General features: G+C 34.8%; 1 protein-coding gene across 1 annotated transcript in view; it reads left to right on the top strand.

Annotated features, from left to right (window-relative positions):
- LOC109045618 (CSC1-like protein 2) overlaps positions 1-17,025 on the top strand; it is a 36,922-nt gene extending 19,897 nt beyond the window's left edge. Inside the window, exons 11-21 of the mRNA XM_042766987.1 lie at positions 1,174-1,324; positions 2,261-2,398; positions 3,962-4,127; positions 5,510-5,616; positions 6,976-7,154; positions 8,184-8,424; positions 8,550-8,649; positions 10,870-11,053; positions 11,159-11,295; positions 11,373-11,450; positions 16,909-17,025. Of these exons, the coding sequence (XP_042622921.1) occupies positions 1,174-1,324; positions 2,261-2,398; positions 3,962-4,127; positions 5,510-5,616; positions 6,976-7,154; positions 8,184-8,424; positions 8,550-8,649; positions 10,870-11,053; positions 11,159-11,295; positions 11,373-11,450; positions 16,909-17,025 (1,598 nt within the window). The remainder of the gene's footprint in view (positions 1-1,173; positions 1,325-2,260; positions 2,399-3,961; positions 4,128-5,509; positions 5,617-6,975; positions 7,155-8,183; positions 8,425-8,549; positions 8,650-10,869; positions 11,054-11,158; positions 11,296-11,372; positions 11,451-16,908) is intronic.
- The last annotated feature ends 624 nt before the right edge of the window (positions 17,026-17,649 follow it).

Raw genomic sequence — 17,649 nt, 5'->3', positions numbered from 1 at the left:
GTTACTGCCAGAGGACAAACTCATCACTGACCAAAACTTTCTGCCTTTTCTGACAATGGCCTCTGAATACATTTGCTACCTATAATCACTACCTAATTAATATTCAAATGATTATACAACAAAATTATTTATGGTTTAATTTTTAACTATCTACTGAGGTGTAATATAGTAAACAATTATTGTTTGCTTTCATATATGATATTATGTAAATATGTAAATTATTTGATTATTTAAATGTGTAATTTATAATGTTTGTGTTTGTGTTTTAATTGTTAATTTTTAATTTTCTTATTTAAAATAATGTATTTAATGTTTAAATATCTACTGAAGTATTACATAGTCAACACTATTTGGTTTCCTTCATGCAAACAATTGTGTAAAAATATGAATAATCATTTATAAATTGACTAAATTAAACTCGTTTATGTTATACCTCAGTGGATATTTAAACAATAATTAAATAGTCAACATTTATTGGTTGCTTTCCTGTAAACAACTGCATAAAAATAGGAATAATTACTTTATAAATTTCCTCACTAGATATTTAAATATTAAGTCAACATTTATAGGTTGCTTTCATATAAGCAATTAATAATTCACTTTATAAATAGTTTATTTGATTAATACTGATATAGTCAATATATAATATTTATATATTATTATTAAATACATTTAAACTATATTAGACTGTGTATATAGTCTATAAATATTTATACCTATAATAGAGTCAATATTTATTGGTTGCCTTAATGTAAACATTTTTTATGATCGGCTAATGAATAAATAAAGGTATTTAGCAAAATCCTTTTTTTTTTAATAGAATTTAAAAGTTACATATATTATAAAATGTTATTTTATTGTTTCATTTAACAACTTTATGAATTGACAAAAATTAGAATTTAATCAAAATCAAGTATTCCATATAGCCATTTAATTAGTTAAATTATTTGAATATATTATGATCATATTAAAGTGATCTATTTAAATGTTAATTTTTAATGAAATTATTTTCTTTTAATCAATAATGGATTTTTTTTTTTTAAGCCACACTAATTAAATGAACTCCTGTAGCGTGTCTTTGAATAAAAGCGTTTGTGGCACGTCTGAGAATCGTTCAGAGGAACTGAAAACTCTTGTGCTTGCTGATGTCTGCTGATGCAGTCTTGCTGTAAGTCTGTGTGGTGTTGCAGGAGGAGGCCGTGAGTTATTACACCAAACTGGAGGCCAAACTAAAAGAGGAGTACAGGAAGGAGAAGGAGAAAGTCAACACCAAACCTCTGGGCATGGCGTTCGTCACCTTCCAGAACGAGGCCATGACTGCAATGTGAGTATGAGACGAGCGACGCGTGAGCTGATACTAATGAGCACATACTAAATTAAGAACTTTATTACTTTGTTCTAAATAAAGTAATTTGGAAAATAAAATATTGCACACAAGTGTTGTTAACTATAACAAAAAATAATAATTAGATTCAGAATACAATCAAGTATGCAAAGAGCTGTTTAATAAGTCTATTTATTTAAATCTATTCTGTTAATTTTAAAATGATTTATTTACATATAGATTTTTAAATTAAATGATTTTATTCTTTCAGTCAATAATGGATGAAATGAAAATATTGCACACAAATATTGTGTAAAATAATTGTATTTTTATCGTATTTTAATAGTACTTAATTAATATTTATATGAATATTTTTTTTATTGATTATTAATTTGAAATGTAGAAAAAACAAGCCTTAAATTGATTAATTCAGACAGAAGATCAGAATGAAGATTGAAAATAACAATTTTCCACACACACACACACACACATGTATATATAATTAATATTATTATTTTTATTTATTTATTTCATCCATAAAACTTAATTTAAATGTTAAAAGTGAACTTCCAGAAAATCCATGTCATGGCCCTTTTAAATGTAATAAAAAATAATTAGATTTAAAATCCCGTCACAATCAGTTAATTCTGTCTATATTCTGTCAGTTAAAAAAAGTGATTTATTTGCATGTTTATTTTTTTTTTAAAATTTGAATTATTTTAGTCTATAATAATAAATACTAGTCCTAGTTCTCTAGGTTTAATTAACTCACATTAGGCTCTTTGCATGTGTATTTTATATTTTAATTACACATAATTAATGTTTGTATTTTCTAAAGTTTTTTTGTTCAATGAAAAATGTTTCTTCTTGGTTGAAATTTCTGATGTTATGGTTTAGGATCAGTTGCTGATGCAGTGTGTGTGTGTGTGTGTGTAGCATCCTGAAGGACTTTAACGCGTGTCAGTGTCAGGGCTGTAACTGTCGTCAGGAGCCGCGCTCCTCTCAGTTCAGTGACAGTCTTCATGTGAGTAACTGGAGCGTCATCTACGCACCGGACCCCCAAAACGTGCGCTGGTGAGGAATACACTCATTCACTCTCTCATTCTCTCTCTGTTAGTAATAGTATGGAAGATGACCCAGAGTGCAGTGCACTTGACTCGACCGTCCATCTCTGGACTCTTTATTTAATGGATCTGCAAATAATTCTGATATTTTTACACAAAACTGGATTGCAAGATAACTCTGCTTTCTCAATTCATAATGCATGCTGTAGAATATGCATACCCTATGATTCCTGCAAAGTGGAATCATGGAATTCAGTCATAAAAACAGGATTAGGATTTCCTAGAGATGAATTCAACTTGATGTTTTGTGCCTTCATTTGATTACCATCTTGTATTAAATTTCAGTCTTTTATTAACTTACTAAATCGATAAAGTTTTATTATTTAAAATTATCAGATATTCTTTTCATTAATTTTTTTTTTATTAAACCAATAAAATGGAATTCAGAAAAATGTAAACATAAAACAGAATTTGTAAAAAAAAATAAAAAATAAATAAATAAATAAATAAAATTTAAAATGATTTTTTTTATTAAGCTTAGATCATTAATTGAGTCATAAAAATAGGATTTACGCTGGAATGGAAACATGGAATTTCATTACCATTAATTAAGTTGTTAATGTTTTATGGCATTCATTTGATTACTGCTGTTTTTGAGAATACAAAAAGAGATAAAACATTTCATAAGGCCCTATTTATAAAATTGTTACATTTAATTAATGAAATTGATCAGAGATGCTGTTTTTTATTATAATTTAATAAAACTGTTATTAAATCAGACACCAGAAAAATTAAGACAGAAAACTTGGGGAAAAATTTAACTGAATTTGAAAAAAAAAAAAAATAATAATAATAATTTCATACAGCCCTAAAAATTCAGTAATTACTATAATGTAATATAGCCATTAAAACGGAATCCAGATGAAAATAAAAAGATATAATGGAATTTGGGGAAACCTCTTAATCTGATTTCATAGACAGTACTAATGTAAAAACACAGCAGGCTGTATATAGTTTACAGTGAGCAGTGCGCTGTTATTGGGTTCCCAGCAGCCACTGCTGCTCTCTGTCTGTCAGTCCTTTCTTTGCTGACTTCATTATGTTCAGGAATTACCCATGAGAAGATGATAGCTTATCAAGAGAAGAGACTTTACACTTTCTGCTGAGCGTGTGTGTGTGTGAGAGAGAGAGAAAGAGTGTGTGAGAGAGTGTCTGTGTGTGAGAGAGAGAGAAAGAGTGTGTGTGTGTCTGTGTATGCGTGTGTGTGTGTGTGAGAGAGTGTGTGAGGGAGAGTGTGTGTGTGTGTGAGAGAGAAGAGAGAGAGAGCGTGTTTGTGTGTGTGAGAGACGAGAGAGAGAGAGAGAGCGTGTGCGAGTGTGTGTGTGTGTGTGAGAGAGAGTGTGTGCGAGTGTGTGTGAGAGAGAGAGAGAGAGAGAGAGTGTGTGTGTGTGTGTGTGTGAGCGTGTGAGTGAGTGTGTGTGTGTGTGTGTGTGAGTGAGAGAGAGAGTGTGTGTGTGTGTGTGTGTGTGTGTGTGTGTGTGTGTGGTTTGCTGACGTGGTGTTTTGATCACAGGGAGAATCTGTCTCTGGGAGGAGTTTCCTGGTGGATTCGCTGCTTCATCATTAACTGCATCCTCTTCATCCTCCTCTTCTTTCCTCACCACTTCGTCCTCGGCCAATCATCATCGCCACTATGGACACAGTTCAAACGTCACCATAGCCTGTGGGATTATCTGAACGTAGCTGCGGTCGGTGATGATGTTTGATGATGTTTGTTTATATAGAGACCAGCCATGACAGTACACACAACAAAATAAAAATAAAGTTTTATTCATTAAATTAATCAGAGGTGCTGTTTATTATAATATTTTTATAAAACCATTAAATCAGAAACCAGAAGAATGAAAAAAGAAAACAGAATTTTATGGAAAATAAAACTGATTTCATAGGGCCCTAAAAATTAAATAATTACTCAAATTTAATTTAGACATTAAAACAGAATCCAGAAAAAGAAATGCTGATGAAAAAAAGAATTAATTGAATGTGAGGTGTGGTGTGTGTTGTTTGTATAGTTGTCATAATAATAACTTGATTATAAACTGATTACTTAATAATATTGTAATAAATTATAGTAATAACAATATCAACAAATAGATTGTATTTTATATTATTTTAATTTAATAATAATAGTAATAATAATAATAATTATTATTATTATTATTGATAAATTATAATTAAAATGAGATTGTATAATAATGAGAAGAATGTCATAATTTAATAATAAATTATATAACAATTACATTACATATATTTTATTTGGATAATTCATTATATTATTAACATTATATTATTAATAATGATAATGATACATTTATTACATGATACATAATTATGTATAATTACAGTATTTTATGTATTGTAATAATAATAATAAATTATGTATAATTACAACGTTATGCATCCATCATCATCATCATCATAATAAAATATGTATAATTACAATAAGTTATGTATCATAATAATGACAATATCAATGATAATGCCATCTAATTTTATTTCACTATTATTTCTATTATTATTTATTTATTATTATTATTATACCATAATAATAATAATAATAGAGTGTGTAATTAAAATAAGTTATGTATCAGTAATAATAACAATAATAATTTAATTAATTTTCTACATTCACAAAATAATGTTATTATTATAGTTTCAATAATAATAATAATACATTTAAATTAATTTATTTAATATATTTTATTTTAGTTAGTATAATAACTGAATATTTCTACATAATGCTAGTATTTTTTTTTTATTAATTAATTTATTTTGTGTGTAAAATGGAAGAAATCTAAATAGGTTCTTACAGACTTAATTGTTTTCTTATTATTTGCTTTTGATTTTGGGGTGAAATATGACCTGGACTTCAAGTTCTCCATGAAATACACCCAAATAGTGTTTCAGTTATTATTTGATAATATTTTTCTCATGTACCAAGAGAGATGTGGGATGAACAAGCAGGTGTTCGGAAAGGAAAACCACTTCTGGAATGAGTGAAAAAGCATTTATTAGGACTGTAAACTCATGCTGATGTGTCTGTGTTTGTCTGTGTCTCTAGAACCCAATCATCACCCAGTTTTTCCCCACGCTGCTCCTGTGGGCCTTCTCCGCCCTGCTGCCCACCATCGTCTATTACTCCGCCTTCTTTGAAGCCCATTGGACCAGGTACAGTCCCACGATCCCACAGTCATCTCCAACTGAAATGACGTGTCTCGGGTGTTTAATAATAATCGGGGCGTTCGTCTTCTCAGGTCGGCGTGCGAGTGAACAGGACCACCATGCACAAGGTGTGGCTACACGCTTCCTGATCTTCATGGTTCTATTATGCTCTGCTGTGTTCCACTGCCCTGATCTTCATGGTTCTCCTGCTGCCTACATTTGGGATGCAGGAGAGAGTCCCTGTGGATGTGGGAGGGTTATTTGAAAGTCTGTCTTTGCATATTTTAAATCCTGAATTTATATCTGGTCACGGGCCTGGTTTGTGGTCTCTGGGCTGAAGCTCTGATCTGAACGGTCCTCTGCGATCCTCCGTCAGCAATATGTGTGCAGATGGCTTTTATTTGTGTTTGGACTATTATTAGCTTTTGTAGTCTCAGTAGCAACTGCTGGTTTTTGCTAGTGCATCTTCCCAGAGCTTCAATTTATGAGGTTACTGATTAAATGTGTGAAACTTCAAGTTTGACAGTTTTATAATACTAAATTTTCTTCTCTATGTTAGTGTTGGACGTTTTCCTTTCTTTTCCTTTCTTTATTTCTTTTCCTTTTCCTCTTCCGCTGCTTTCGAGCAGAAAAATTCCTGGCCGAGCCAAAACCGTCAGATTTGACGTAAGGTTTTAAGTTTTAATTTGATTTTTATTTAATACCTTAAACTTTCTCACCAGTTGTAGAATGTTTATTTAATTTTAAATATTCATGTATCAATTAACTGAAATTATTCTTATTTTATTTTATTTTATTTTATTTTATTTTATTTTATTGACCAAACTTTTTAACTAGTTGTAGCAATTTTTATATATTAAATATTCATATATTAATGAACTGAATGTTTTTATTTTTTTTTAATGTGTTGAAATGCTTACTTTCTTGCTCATTGTAGCATTTTATTTAAATATTCATATATTAATGAACTGAATGTTTTTGATTATTTTATTTTATTAAATTTTCTGTCCACTTGTAACATTTTATTTAAACATTCTTCTATTAATTTACTGAGATTCTGTTTTTTTTTTTTTTCATTTTATTTAAATTTTCATATATTAATGAAGTAAAATTCAGAATGTTTATTGTTTCGATAAGTTTTGTTTTAAATTGTTTTGAAACGCTTAAACTTCTTTGTGCTGCTTCACATGTGTTTCTCTTGCTTTCCTTGGTAGCATTTTTATTCATATATTAAATGAGACATAAATTCGTGACTATTTTACATTGTTCATAAAACCTGCTGTTTAAGTTTTTTGTAGTTTAGGATTTATAGGTAGCTGAATGAAAGTGCTGATTAATTTCGCCTGGTTTCATCTGTAATCCCAGGTGTGTCTTCCTCCCTGATAACGGAGCGTTTTTTGTGAATTACGTCATCGCGTCGGCGTTCATATCGGAAACGCCATGGATCTGCTGCGGATATCCAGGTCTGCTCATGTATCATGATCCGGCTGGGTGTTTGCTCACTTCCCCCCCCCGCCGGCGCGAGAGACTCACCGTCAAACTTGGTACGAAGAGACCCACAGACGTCCAACCTTTCAACAAACCATTCACATGACCTTGTTCCTTAATTACACACTCTCTTATTCATTAATGCTTTTTTGGTCAAGTCTGAACTAAACTTGACCGGAAGACCATCTGGGTCGTGAATCATCCCAAACTACCAAAATATATTTTGCATAAAGAAAATAAAATGTTTTAGAGGAAATGTGGTTTAGCACCATTATTGTTTGTATTTTGCTTGTGCCCCAGGGAATTATTTTCATGAATATTAAACACATTTTAGCCAAAATAAACTTTACCTTATTTCATTCATTCATTCATTAATTTAATTTAATTTTTATTTATTTACTTATTTATTTGATGTTCATTCATTTGTATTTTATTTTTTCATTCATATATTTATTAATTTAATTATGTCGTTTTAGTTCATATATTTATTAATTTAATTGTATTTTAGTTATTTTATTTTTTAATTTTTTTATTTTTTAGTTTTTTTATTTTTTGCAGAAATTATTTATTTATTTTTAATTTTTAGCAGCAATCAATTAAGGCCAGACCAACAAATATTTTTATTTATTTCAAGTTTTTTATTTTATGTTATTTATTTATTTTTGCATTACAATAATTTTGTAAAATGTGCTCATTTGGTCTTAAAAATGATGTCACAATGGGAAAAATAATCCTTAATAGTCCCTTCAACTATTAATTCATTTTAAAAATAGGAAATTGAAATAAATTGATTTCCTTTGTAGCACAAAAAATTATCCTTTTTTTTTTCTTTTTTTTTTTCCACTTTCATAGTGCGGGATGAATTAAATTTTTCTATTTTTTCTCACAGTTTTGTGAGATACATCCTCCCCACAAATGATACGGTCTTTTTACCTGGCTGTTTTCACAACTGGATGTGATTCAGCCTATGCTGTGTTTAGTTTGTATAACGTGTGTGTGTGTTGTGTTGTGTGGTGTGGTGTGTGTGGTAGTGTATGTGTGTGTGTGTGTGGTGTGTGCAGCACATCAACCCTGTTGAGTTTCAGGTTTTCGGAGCTGCCTACGCCGGATGATGTCTTTTCACCGTCGTTATGACGTCAGCATCACTGTCCAATCACGTCCCCTTCGTGAGATCAGTCCACGCCCCTTCCCCATCAGCCCATTCAGGAAACGCACAGAACAACACCAATCAGAGAGAGAAGAGACCAACCACAAGATGAAAAGAGGAGTACAGGGAGAACTGCGTACTGACGACCAAAGTGTGTGTGGGTCCAGACGCCTCCTGCGGTAACACATCTGCTGCACTTCACCCTTATCCACTCTGTCCATCCTGGTTGTTTGTCGTCTCGCTCAGTCATTTCATCCTTGTTGTTTTTGGTAGTTTATCTCTCTTTCTTTCTTGTGTTTGTCAGGTTGAGCAATCCTCCGCCTGCGTATTTCACAAAAGCACAGGGAGAGGGAGGACATGCTGCATTTGAGCAGTTATCTTTGTTTTTCTCTCACCGAGCTTTTGTATGCTCGCATTACTTCTAGAAGTCTCTCAGAAACACACACACACACACAGATTCTCGTGGAGCTGGCGGTGCGTGACTCATCGCTGTTATGCGGAGGAAACTTTATTTCCATCTCTCAGCCCACACAGTAAACGCAGACAGAGCTGCTCATTTCAGACGTCTGATGAAGCTCACGCCCGTCCGTCTGCACACATGTTGATATTATATGTTACATCTCAAACCTCCATAAAAATTGTAGTTTTGTGGCCTTTAGTTCCTGTTCGTTATACACCAGTGTTGCTACTAAAAACTGGTGAAATATATTTATAGTAGATGTGTTGTGCATTCAATATTTTGCTGCATGATTTGGGGAAAATAAATCTAATTACAATCAGGGATTTTAACATTAAGTAAACATAAAATTATTTGAAATAAAATAAACATTAACTGAAATAAAATAAAAACTTTGTTTTATTACACCTAGTTGCCATGGTAACATTTATTGTTTTCATTTATTTTAAGTTGAAGTACTAAAAATAAATAAAATCTATATAGACATATTATTTAAAAACAAAAACGAATAAAAATAAAATAAAAAAACATGACAACTAAAACTTTAAATTTAAAACTTTAAAATTAAAATGAAATCAAAATATACAAATAAAATTCTAAATATTTACAAAAACTATAACAGTATATAAAAAAATCATAATCACAATTTTAGCAGAATAATCACAATTAATATTATTATATTATATTGAAGTAAATGTTTTTGACTATGTTGTATATATTTTAGGTTGTGATGGTTTTTTGATTAGCTTTTCATTTAAACATCTGATTAGTTTTAAATGATCATTGTTTAATTAATATTGCATGTATTTGTTAGTGCTACTGACCGTTATTTTTAATGTAATGTTTTAATATTGTATGCACCTGCCGGACTGCAGATGGAAATTAGCATTTGCTAACTCTGGTACAAAACATCTTTTCGTAAGATTAATGTATTTTGTACATTGTCCCTAACAAATAAACTAATTAAATAAAATAAAATATTTTAGCAATCAAAAATGTTATTTATTTATTTAAATGTTATTTTTTAAGACTACGTGGTTCCTGCGTTTTAAAATGGAAGTAAATTAAGAAAAATTATATAATGATAATTATAAATTTGTTGAACAGTGTAAATTTGCAATACTAATATTTTTGCCCATCGTAATTTGCTTCATAAGGACCATAGAGCTTTTATTCTGCTGGAAAACCACAGTGGACTTAAAGCTTCTCTTTTGTTCTTTTTTTTTTGTGTGTGTGTGTGTGTGTGCATTTGTGTGTGTGTGTGTGTTTGTGTGCAGTGTGTGTTTGTGTGTGCAGGTGTGTGTTTGTGTGTGTGTTTGTAAAAGTGTGTGTGTGTGTGTGTGTGTGTGTGTGTGTGTGTGTGTTTGTAAAAAGGCAGTGTGTGTGTGTGTGTGTGTGTGTGTTTATAAAAGTGTGTGTGTGTGTGTGTGTGCGTGTGTGTGTGTGTAAAAGGTAGTGTGTGTGTTTGTGTATGCAGGTGTGTGTGTTTGTGTGCGTGTGTGTGTGTTTGTGTAAGTGCAGGTCGGCAAGGTGTGTGTGTGTGTGTGTGTGTGGTGTGGCAGGTGTGTGTGTGTGGTGTAAGGCAGGCAGTGGTGGCAGGTAGGTAGGTCGTGTGTGTGTGTAGTGTGTAAAAGGGCAGGTGTGGCGTGTGTGTGTGTGTGTGTGTGTGTGTGTGTGCGTGTGTGTGTGTGTGTGTAAGTTGTGTGTGTGGTGTGTGTGTGTGTGTGTGTGTGTGTGTGTGTGTGTGTGTTTGTGTGCGTGGTGTGTGTTTAGGTGGGCGTGGTGTGCATGCAGGCATGTGGTGTGTGTGTGGTGTGGTGGGTGGGGCTAGGTAAAGGCAGGTGGGTGGTGTGTGTGTGGTGGTAGGTGTGTGTGTGGGCTGGGCGGTGGTTAGGGGTAAAAGGTGGGGTAGTGTAGGAGGGTGGTGTGTGTGTGTTTGTAGGTAAGGCGAGGTGGTGGTGGGGTGTGTGGTGTGTGTGTGTGTGTGGGGGTAGGTGGTGTGTGTGTGTGGTAGGTGGGTGTTTAGGGTGGTGTGTGTGTGGGTGTGTGTGTGTGGGGTGTAAGGGGGCAGGCAGGTGGTGTGTGTGGGTGGGTGTGTGGGTGTTAGTGTGGTAAGCCAGGTGCCAGGGTTTAGGAGTGTGTGTGGCATGGTGGTGGGTGTGCTTAGTGTGGTGGCAACACAGGACTGATGTACATGCTCCTGAAGCACCTGGTGGACAGGTACAACATGTACTACGCTTACCTGCCCTCCAAACTGGACAAGAAGATCCACTCTGGAGCTGTCAATCAAGTGGTGGCCGCGCCCATCCTCTGCCTCTTCTGGCTGCTGTTCTTCTCCACCATGAGGACAGGTGCGTTCACAGAGCACATACACTGAAATACATCCTACTTTAAAGCAAGAATAGGGTGAAAATAGGGTACCACTCAAATGCAGCTTATTTCCTCTGGTTTCTCAGGGTTCTTGACTCCGACGTCCATGTTTACCTTCGTGGTGCTCATCATCACCATCGTGGTCTGCCTGTCGCACGTCTGCTTCGGTCACTTCAAGTACCTCAGCGCGCACAACTACAAGGTACGGGTTGCAGTGCTGCAGGTACAGTCCAGCGGGCGGCACGGGTAGCTCAGGTAGACAGTCACCTGTGCCTCACCTCCACCTCTCTGTCATTCCAGATCGACACCAAGGACACGGAGATCGACGGCGTGGAGAACGGACGTCCTGCTAGATCTTCCCCGTCCAACAAATCTCAGGTTAGTCATGGTTTCTTCAGCCAAAAACAGCTTTAGCTTTAATGTAGTTTTCTCCCTCGCTATTCTTAGTTAAACGGGCTGTTTCTCTATTCTTTTAATTTGTAAACTATTTTTACTTCCTATTTCAACATCATCAACATCTCCAAATCTTTATTATTTTCAATTAAAATTAAGTACATTTACCCCATCTCCACCGGTTCTCAATACCCTAATAAAAAAAATAAAGTTATTGTTCTTATTTTTATACTTATTAATGATAATACATTTAAATGAGCTTTAATTTACATTGTTTATATTGCTATATTGCATTGTTTTAAATTGCTTATTATATAAGTGCTACTGATATCTGGGTAGTATTTGTTGTACAAAATTAAATGTAATTTAAGAAGAAAAAAAAAACAATAATTTATAAAAAAATATTAATAATAATAATCATTTTCTACTTTCTAAATTATTTTATTATTTATAATTAAATTATTTATAATTAAATCACTTAATTTGTTTTTATTGTACAAGTGTAAGTATGTATAAATGTAGTTTTTATTTTTTGTAATTAATTTGATTGATTTTTTTTAATAATTTTTTTTTTTTTGTTAATATATTGTTGTTTTTATTAATAAAAATATAATCATTATTTCTATTATAAGTTATGTTTTTGTAGTACAAGTGAAAGTATACGTTGTTTAGATTTATGTTTTTGATTTTTTGTGTTTGTGTGTGTTTTTATTGTTATTGTTATTTTTGATTTTTTTTAAATACCATATATTAATATTTAAATTACATTTCATTTGACAATATTTTAAAAGCAAAGCTGATACACAAAGTATTAGTCCTTGTTGTACAGAATTAAATTGCTTTTAATACATGCTTTTTGTATGTATTGTTGTGCTATTACTTAATTATGGTAATTTAACATTTAAATTACATTTTAATTGTAAACGGATAAAAATTTGTGTGCAGCATCAAGCCTTTGAGTTTCGAGTTTCGAGCGGCTAGCCTGGATATGTCGTTTTCCACCGTCGTTATGACGTACACATCACCTGTCACATCATCGTCCCCTTTCGGTGAGTCAGGCCACGCCACTTCCAATCAGCCCCCTTCTTGAAACCACAGCCAACACAATCAGAGAGAGAGGAGACCACCACAAAAGGAAAAAATGACGAGGGATACAGTGAGAAAGGCTGTGATGGACGACGCAGAATGGTGTGTCCAGAGCGCCGTCCTGCTGGTAACACATCTGCTGCAGCTTCACCCGAAGCCACTTCTTTCCGCCTTGTTGTGGTTCGTCTCTCTCTCTCTCTCTTTGTCTTAAGCTGCCCGCCAGCTGAGTGGGCCCCGGCGCGCCGGTGGGTGTCAGATAAATATACTCCTCCGCCTGCGTAGTTTCACACACCCAGGGAGAGGGAGGACATGCTGCCTTTGAGAGGTTATCCTTTGTTTCTCCTCGCCGAGCTTTTGTATGCCTCGCATTACTTCTAGAATCCTCATAGACACAGCACACACCACAACACGATTGCCCGTGGACTGGCGGTGCGTGCTCTACGCTTTTATGCGAGGAACTGTATTTCCACTCTCAGCCCACACAGTACACGCAGACAGAGATGCTCTTTCAGACGTCTGATGAACTCCGCCACGTCCGTCTGCACACATTTGAATTAATGTTTACATCTCAAACCTCCATAACAATTGTTATTTTTGTGGCCTTTAGTTCCGGTTCGTTATACACCAGTGTTGCTACTAAAAACTGGTGAAATATATTTATAGTATATTGTGTTGTGCATTCATCTGTTTGCTGCATGATTTGGGGAAAATAAATCTAATTACAAAGGGAGTTTTAGACTTAGTAACATACATTATTTGAAATAAATAAACATTAAACTGAAATAAAATAAACTTTGGTTTCTTACCCTATTGCCATGGTAACATTTATTGTTTTTCATTTATTTTAAGTTGAAGTACTAAAACCAAATAAAGCCTAGATAGACATATTATTTAAAAACAACAACGAATAAGAAAATAAAAAACATGACAACTAAACTTTAATTTAAAACTTTAAATTTAAAATGAATCAAAATATACAAATAAATTCTAAATATTTACAAAACTATAACAGTATATTAAAATCATACTCACAATTTTAGCAGAATACTCCAATAATATTATTATATATCTTGAGAAATGTTTTGCCAGTTGTTATATTTTTAGGTTGGATGTTTTTTTGTTATCTTTTCATTTAAACTCTGAATTAGTTTTTTAATGATCATTGTTTTTTACTATTGCATGTATTTGTTAGTGCTACTGACCGTTATTTTTAATGTAATGTTTTAAATTGTATTCACCTGCCCGGGACTGCAGATGGAAATTAGCAGTTGCTAACTCTGCTACAAAACATCTTTTCCGTAAGATTCATGGATTTTGTACATTGTCCCTAACAAATAACTATTAAATAAATAAATAAGTTTAGCATCCACACTGTTATTTATTTATTTAAAATGGTTATTTTTTAAGACTACTGGTTCCTGCGTTTTAAATGGATTAAATTAAGAAAATTTATAATGATAATTTTTAAATTTGTTGAACATTTGTACTTTGTCATACTAATATTTTTGCCCATCGTAATGTTCATTCATAAGGCCATAGAGCTTTTTATTCTGCTGGAAACCACAGTGGACTTAAAGCTTCTCTTTGGTTCTTTTTTTTTGTGTGGTGTGGTGTGGGGTGCTGTGTTGTGTGTGTTTGTGTCTGTGATGTGGTGAGTGTGTGAGGGTGTGTGGTTGTCTGTGTGGTGTGTGTGTGTGTGGCTTGTTTGTGTGTGTGCGTTGTTTGTGTGTGGTGTGTTTGTGTGTGGTGTGTTGTGTGTGTTGGTTTGTGTGCGTGTGTGTGTGTTGTGTGTTTGTAGTGTGCGTTTTAGGTGCGTGTTGTGGTGTGTTTGTGTGGCGGGTGTGTGTGTGTGCGTGGTGTGTGTGTTTGTGATCGTGTGTGGTGTGTGTTTTGTGTGCGTGTGTGTGTTTTGTGGGCGTGTGGGTGCGTGCGTGGTGTGTTGGGTGTGTGTGTGTTGTGTGCATGTGTTGTGTTGGTCTGTGTGCGGGGTGCGTTGGTCGTGCGTCGTGTTGTGTGTATGTGTGCTGTGGTGTGCGTGCGTAGGCGTGTGTGTGTGTGTCGTGGTGTGTGTGTGTGTGGTGTCTGTGTGCGGTGTGTGTGGTTTGTGTGTGCGTGGTGTGTGTGTGTGTTTGTGTGTGTGTTTTGTGGTCGGTGTGGTGTTTTTGTGTGCGTGTGTGTGCTTGCGTGCGGCGTGTGTGTGTGTTGTGTGTGTGTGTTGTGTGGTGCGGTGTGTGTGTGCGTTGTGTTTGTGGTGTTGTGTGGTGTGTGTTGTGTGTTGCGCGTTGTGTTTTTGTGTGCGTGTGGGTGTGTGTGTGTGTGTGTGTTTTGTGTGCGTTTATTGGCGTGTGTGTGTGGGTGTGGTGTTTGTGTGTGTGTGATGTGTGTTTGTGTGTGTGTTTGTGTGCGTGTGTGTGTGTGTGTTGTGTGTGTGTGTTTTGTGTGCGTGCGTGCGTGTGTGTGTGTGTGTGTGTGTGTGTTTGTGTGTGCGTGTTTGTGTTTGTGTGTGTGCGTGCGTGTGTGTGTGCTTGTGTGTGTGCGCACAGGACTGATGTACATGCTCCTGAAGCACCTGGTGGACAGGTACAACATGTACTACTTACCTGCCCTCAACTGGCCAAGAAGACCACTCTGGAGCTGTCAATCAAGGGTGGCCGCTCCCCATCCTCTGCCCCTCTGGCGCGGTTCTTTCTCCACCATGAGACCAGGTGCGTTCACAGAGCCATACACTGAATACATCCTACTTTAAGAGCAAGAATAGGTGAAAATCGGGTACCACTCAATGCGCTTATTTTCCTAGTCTGGTTCTCAGGTTCTTGACTCCGAACTCCATGTTTACCTTCGTTGGTGCTCATCATCACCATCGTGGTCTGCCTGTCGCACGTCTGCTTGCTTCGGTCACTTCAAGTACCTCAGCGCGCACAACTACAGGTTACTGGTTTCAGTGCTGCAGGTACGTCCACCGGGCGGCACGGGTAGCTCAGGTAGACAGTCACCTGTGCCCTCACCTCCACCGTCTCTGGCATTCCATATGCGACACCAAGGACACGGAGATCGACGGATTGGAGAACGTACGTCCTGCTAGATCTTCCCATCCAACAATCTCAGGTTAGTCATGGTTTCTTCAACCAAAACAGCTTTACCTTTAATGTAGTTTTCTCCCTCGCTATTCTTAGTTAAACGGGCTGTTTCTCTATTCTTTTAATTTGTAAACTATTTTTACTTCCTATTTCACATCATCCAATACATCTGCAAATCTTTTGATTTTCATTAAATTAAGTACATTTACCCCATCTCCACCGGTTTTCAATACCCGAATAACAATAAAGTTTGTTCTATTTTTATACTTATTATGATATATACCTTTAAATGAGGCTTTTTAATTTACATAGTTTTATATTTTGTTAAATTGCTTATATAGAAGTGCTATGAGATCTGGTGTTTTGTTGTACAAAATTAATGTAATTTTAAAAGAAAAACATAATAATTTATAAAAATATTAATAATATATCATTTTCTACTTTCTACTTATTTTTATTAGTTATAATTAAATATTTATATTAAATCACTTAATAATTTGTTTTTATTGTAAAGTGAAAGTATACTTAACGGTAGTATTTATTGTCAGATTAATTGGATGATTTTAATAAGCCTTTTGTCTGTGTTTAATCATAATGTAATATAAGAAAATATATAATCATTATTTCCTATTATGTTTTTGTGTAGTACAAGTGAAGTATCCGTTGTACAGAATTCTTACTGATTTTAAGCCATTGTTATGTATGTTATTATTGTTATTATTAATTTGATAAATTCTAATACCATATATTATATTTGATTCATTTCATTTGACAATAGTTTAAAATAAGCTGTACACACTATTATCCCTGTTGTACGATTAAATTGCTTTTAATACATGCTTTTATGTATGTTATTGTTGGTCTTTACTCATTATGTAAGTTAATATTTAAATTACATTTTATTGTAAAACTGATCAATACTTGTGTATTTGTTGTGCTGATTAAATAGCTTATTTAAATAATACAAAAATTATCTGAATTATATTATATTCTTAGCTTTATTAGTAATGTTAATTTGCATACGTAATGATTTTGGGTTGGGTAGAAATTGAAATAATGGCACAAAGCAAATAATCTCAATGGTCCTAAAACAGGCTTAATATAAAATATAATTTCATTTTCTTGTTTGATATTTTTTCTTTTTTTATTATCATTTCATATTTCTTTATTGTTGCGAAATATGATCTCTGAGATTAAAATCAAATCAGACGATCGTAGACTACCCTGTTTTTACCGGTGTTTTTATGACCTGTGCTTGACTCCTGTGCGTCTGTCTTCAGCAGCAGATGTACATCGCCCAGGTCCTGCAGGACCCAAACTCTGACGAGACCGGAGCAGGCAGCGGGAGAGATCCTCGCAGCCCACAGGAGATGAATCAACGCCCGGGAACAGCCTAAACGAAGTCCGACTTCCAGTCCGGAGAGGGACGCCTCATCGCCAACGAGTGTCCACTCAGTAACCACAGCCGAGAGAACCACAGAGACCCGATCGCAAGACCTTCATCCGCACAAGTCTGTTAGTCCCCGTCGAACGCTGTGAACCCAATTTACGGCTCCAAACATCAGCACCTTAGAAGCCAAAACACTCTACATAAGCACACGCGCCATGCTTTCAAAACCATTTTGCACATGTGCATGAACACCACTGGCGGCGGCTTTCGTTTGGAAGCTCGAAACCCAGTCCGATTGGGAAATCTGGATTGCTTCCCTGATTTCCCCGATTCCGAATTTCCCTTTTCGAAAAAATTCCAAGTTTGGTTTAAAAAAAAAAAAAAATCCTCAGGAAACGGAATACCGGATGTTTTCGTTGCGTGGTTCGCCTTAACAGCGTTAGTGTTCCTAGTCGACGCCGCTGGCTTTACTCGCTCGCTTTTTCTTGTTCTTTACCTAAACGTTTGGATTTCACAAACATCCGGCGTTCCAAAGGAAACGTGCAATAGCGGTTTTGATTTTAGAAGCATCCGGCGTTCCTCCCAAAAACGTTTTAGACTGAACAAAACTGCGTTCACTGTACAGTAGTCA

Source organism: Cyprinus carpio, chromosome A11 (assembly GCF_018340385.1).
Source record: "Cyprinus carpio isolate SPL01 chromosome A11, ASM1834038v1, whole genome shotgun sequence".
Taxonomy (NCBI): Eukaryota; Metazoa; Chordata; class Actinopteri; order Cypriniformes; family Cyprinidae; genus Cyprinus; species Cyprinus carpio.
Note: the sequence above shows the minus strand (reverse complement) of the source record. Positions and strands in the feature narration are given on the sequence as shown.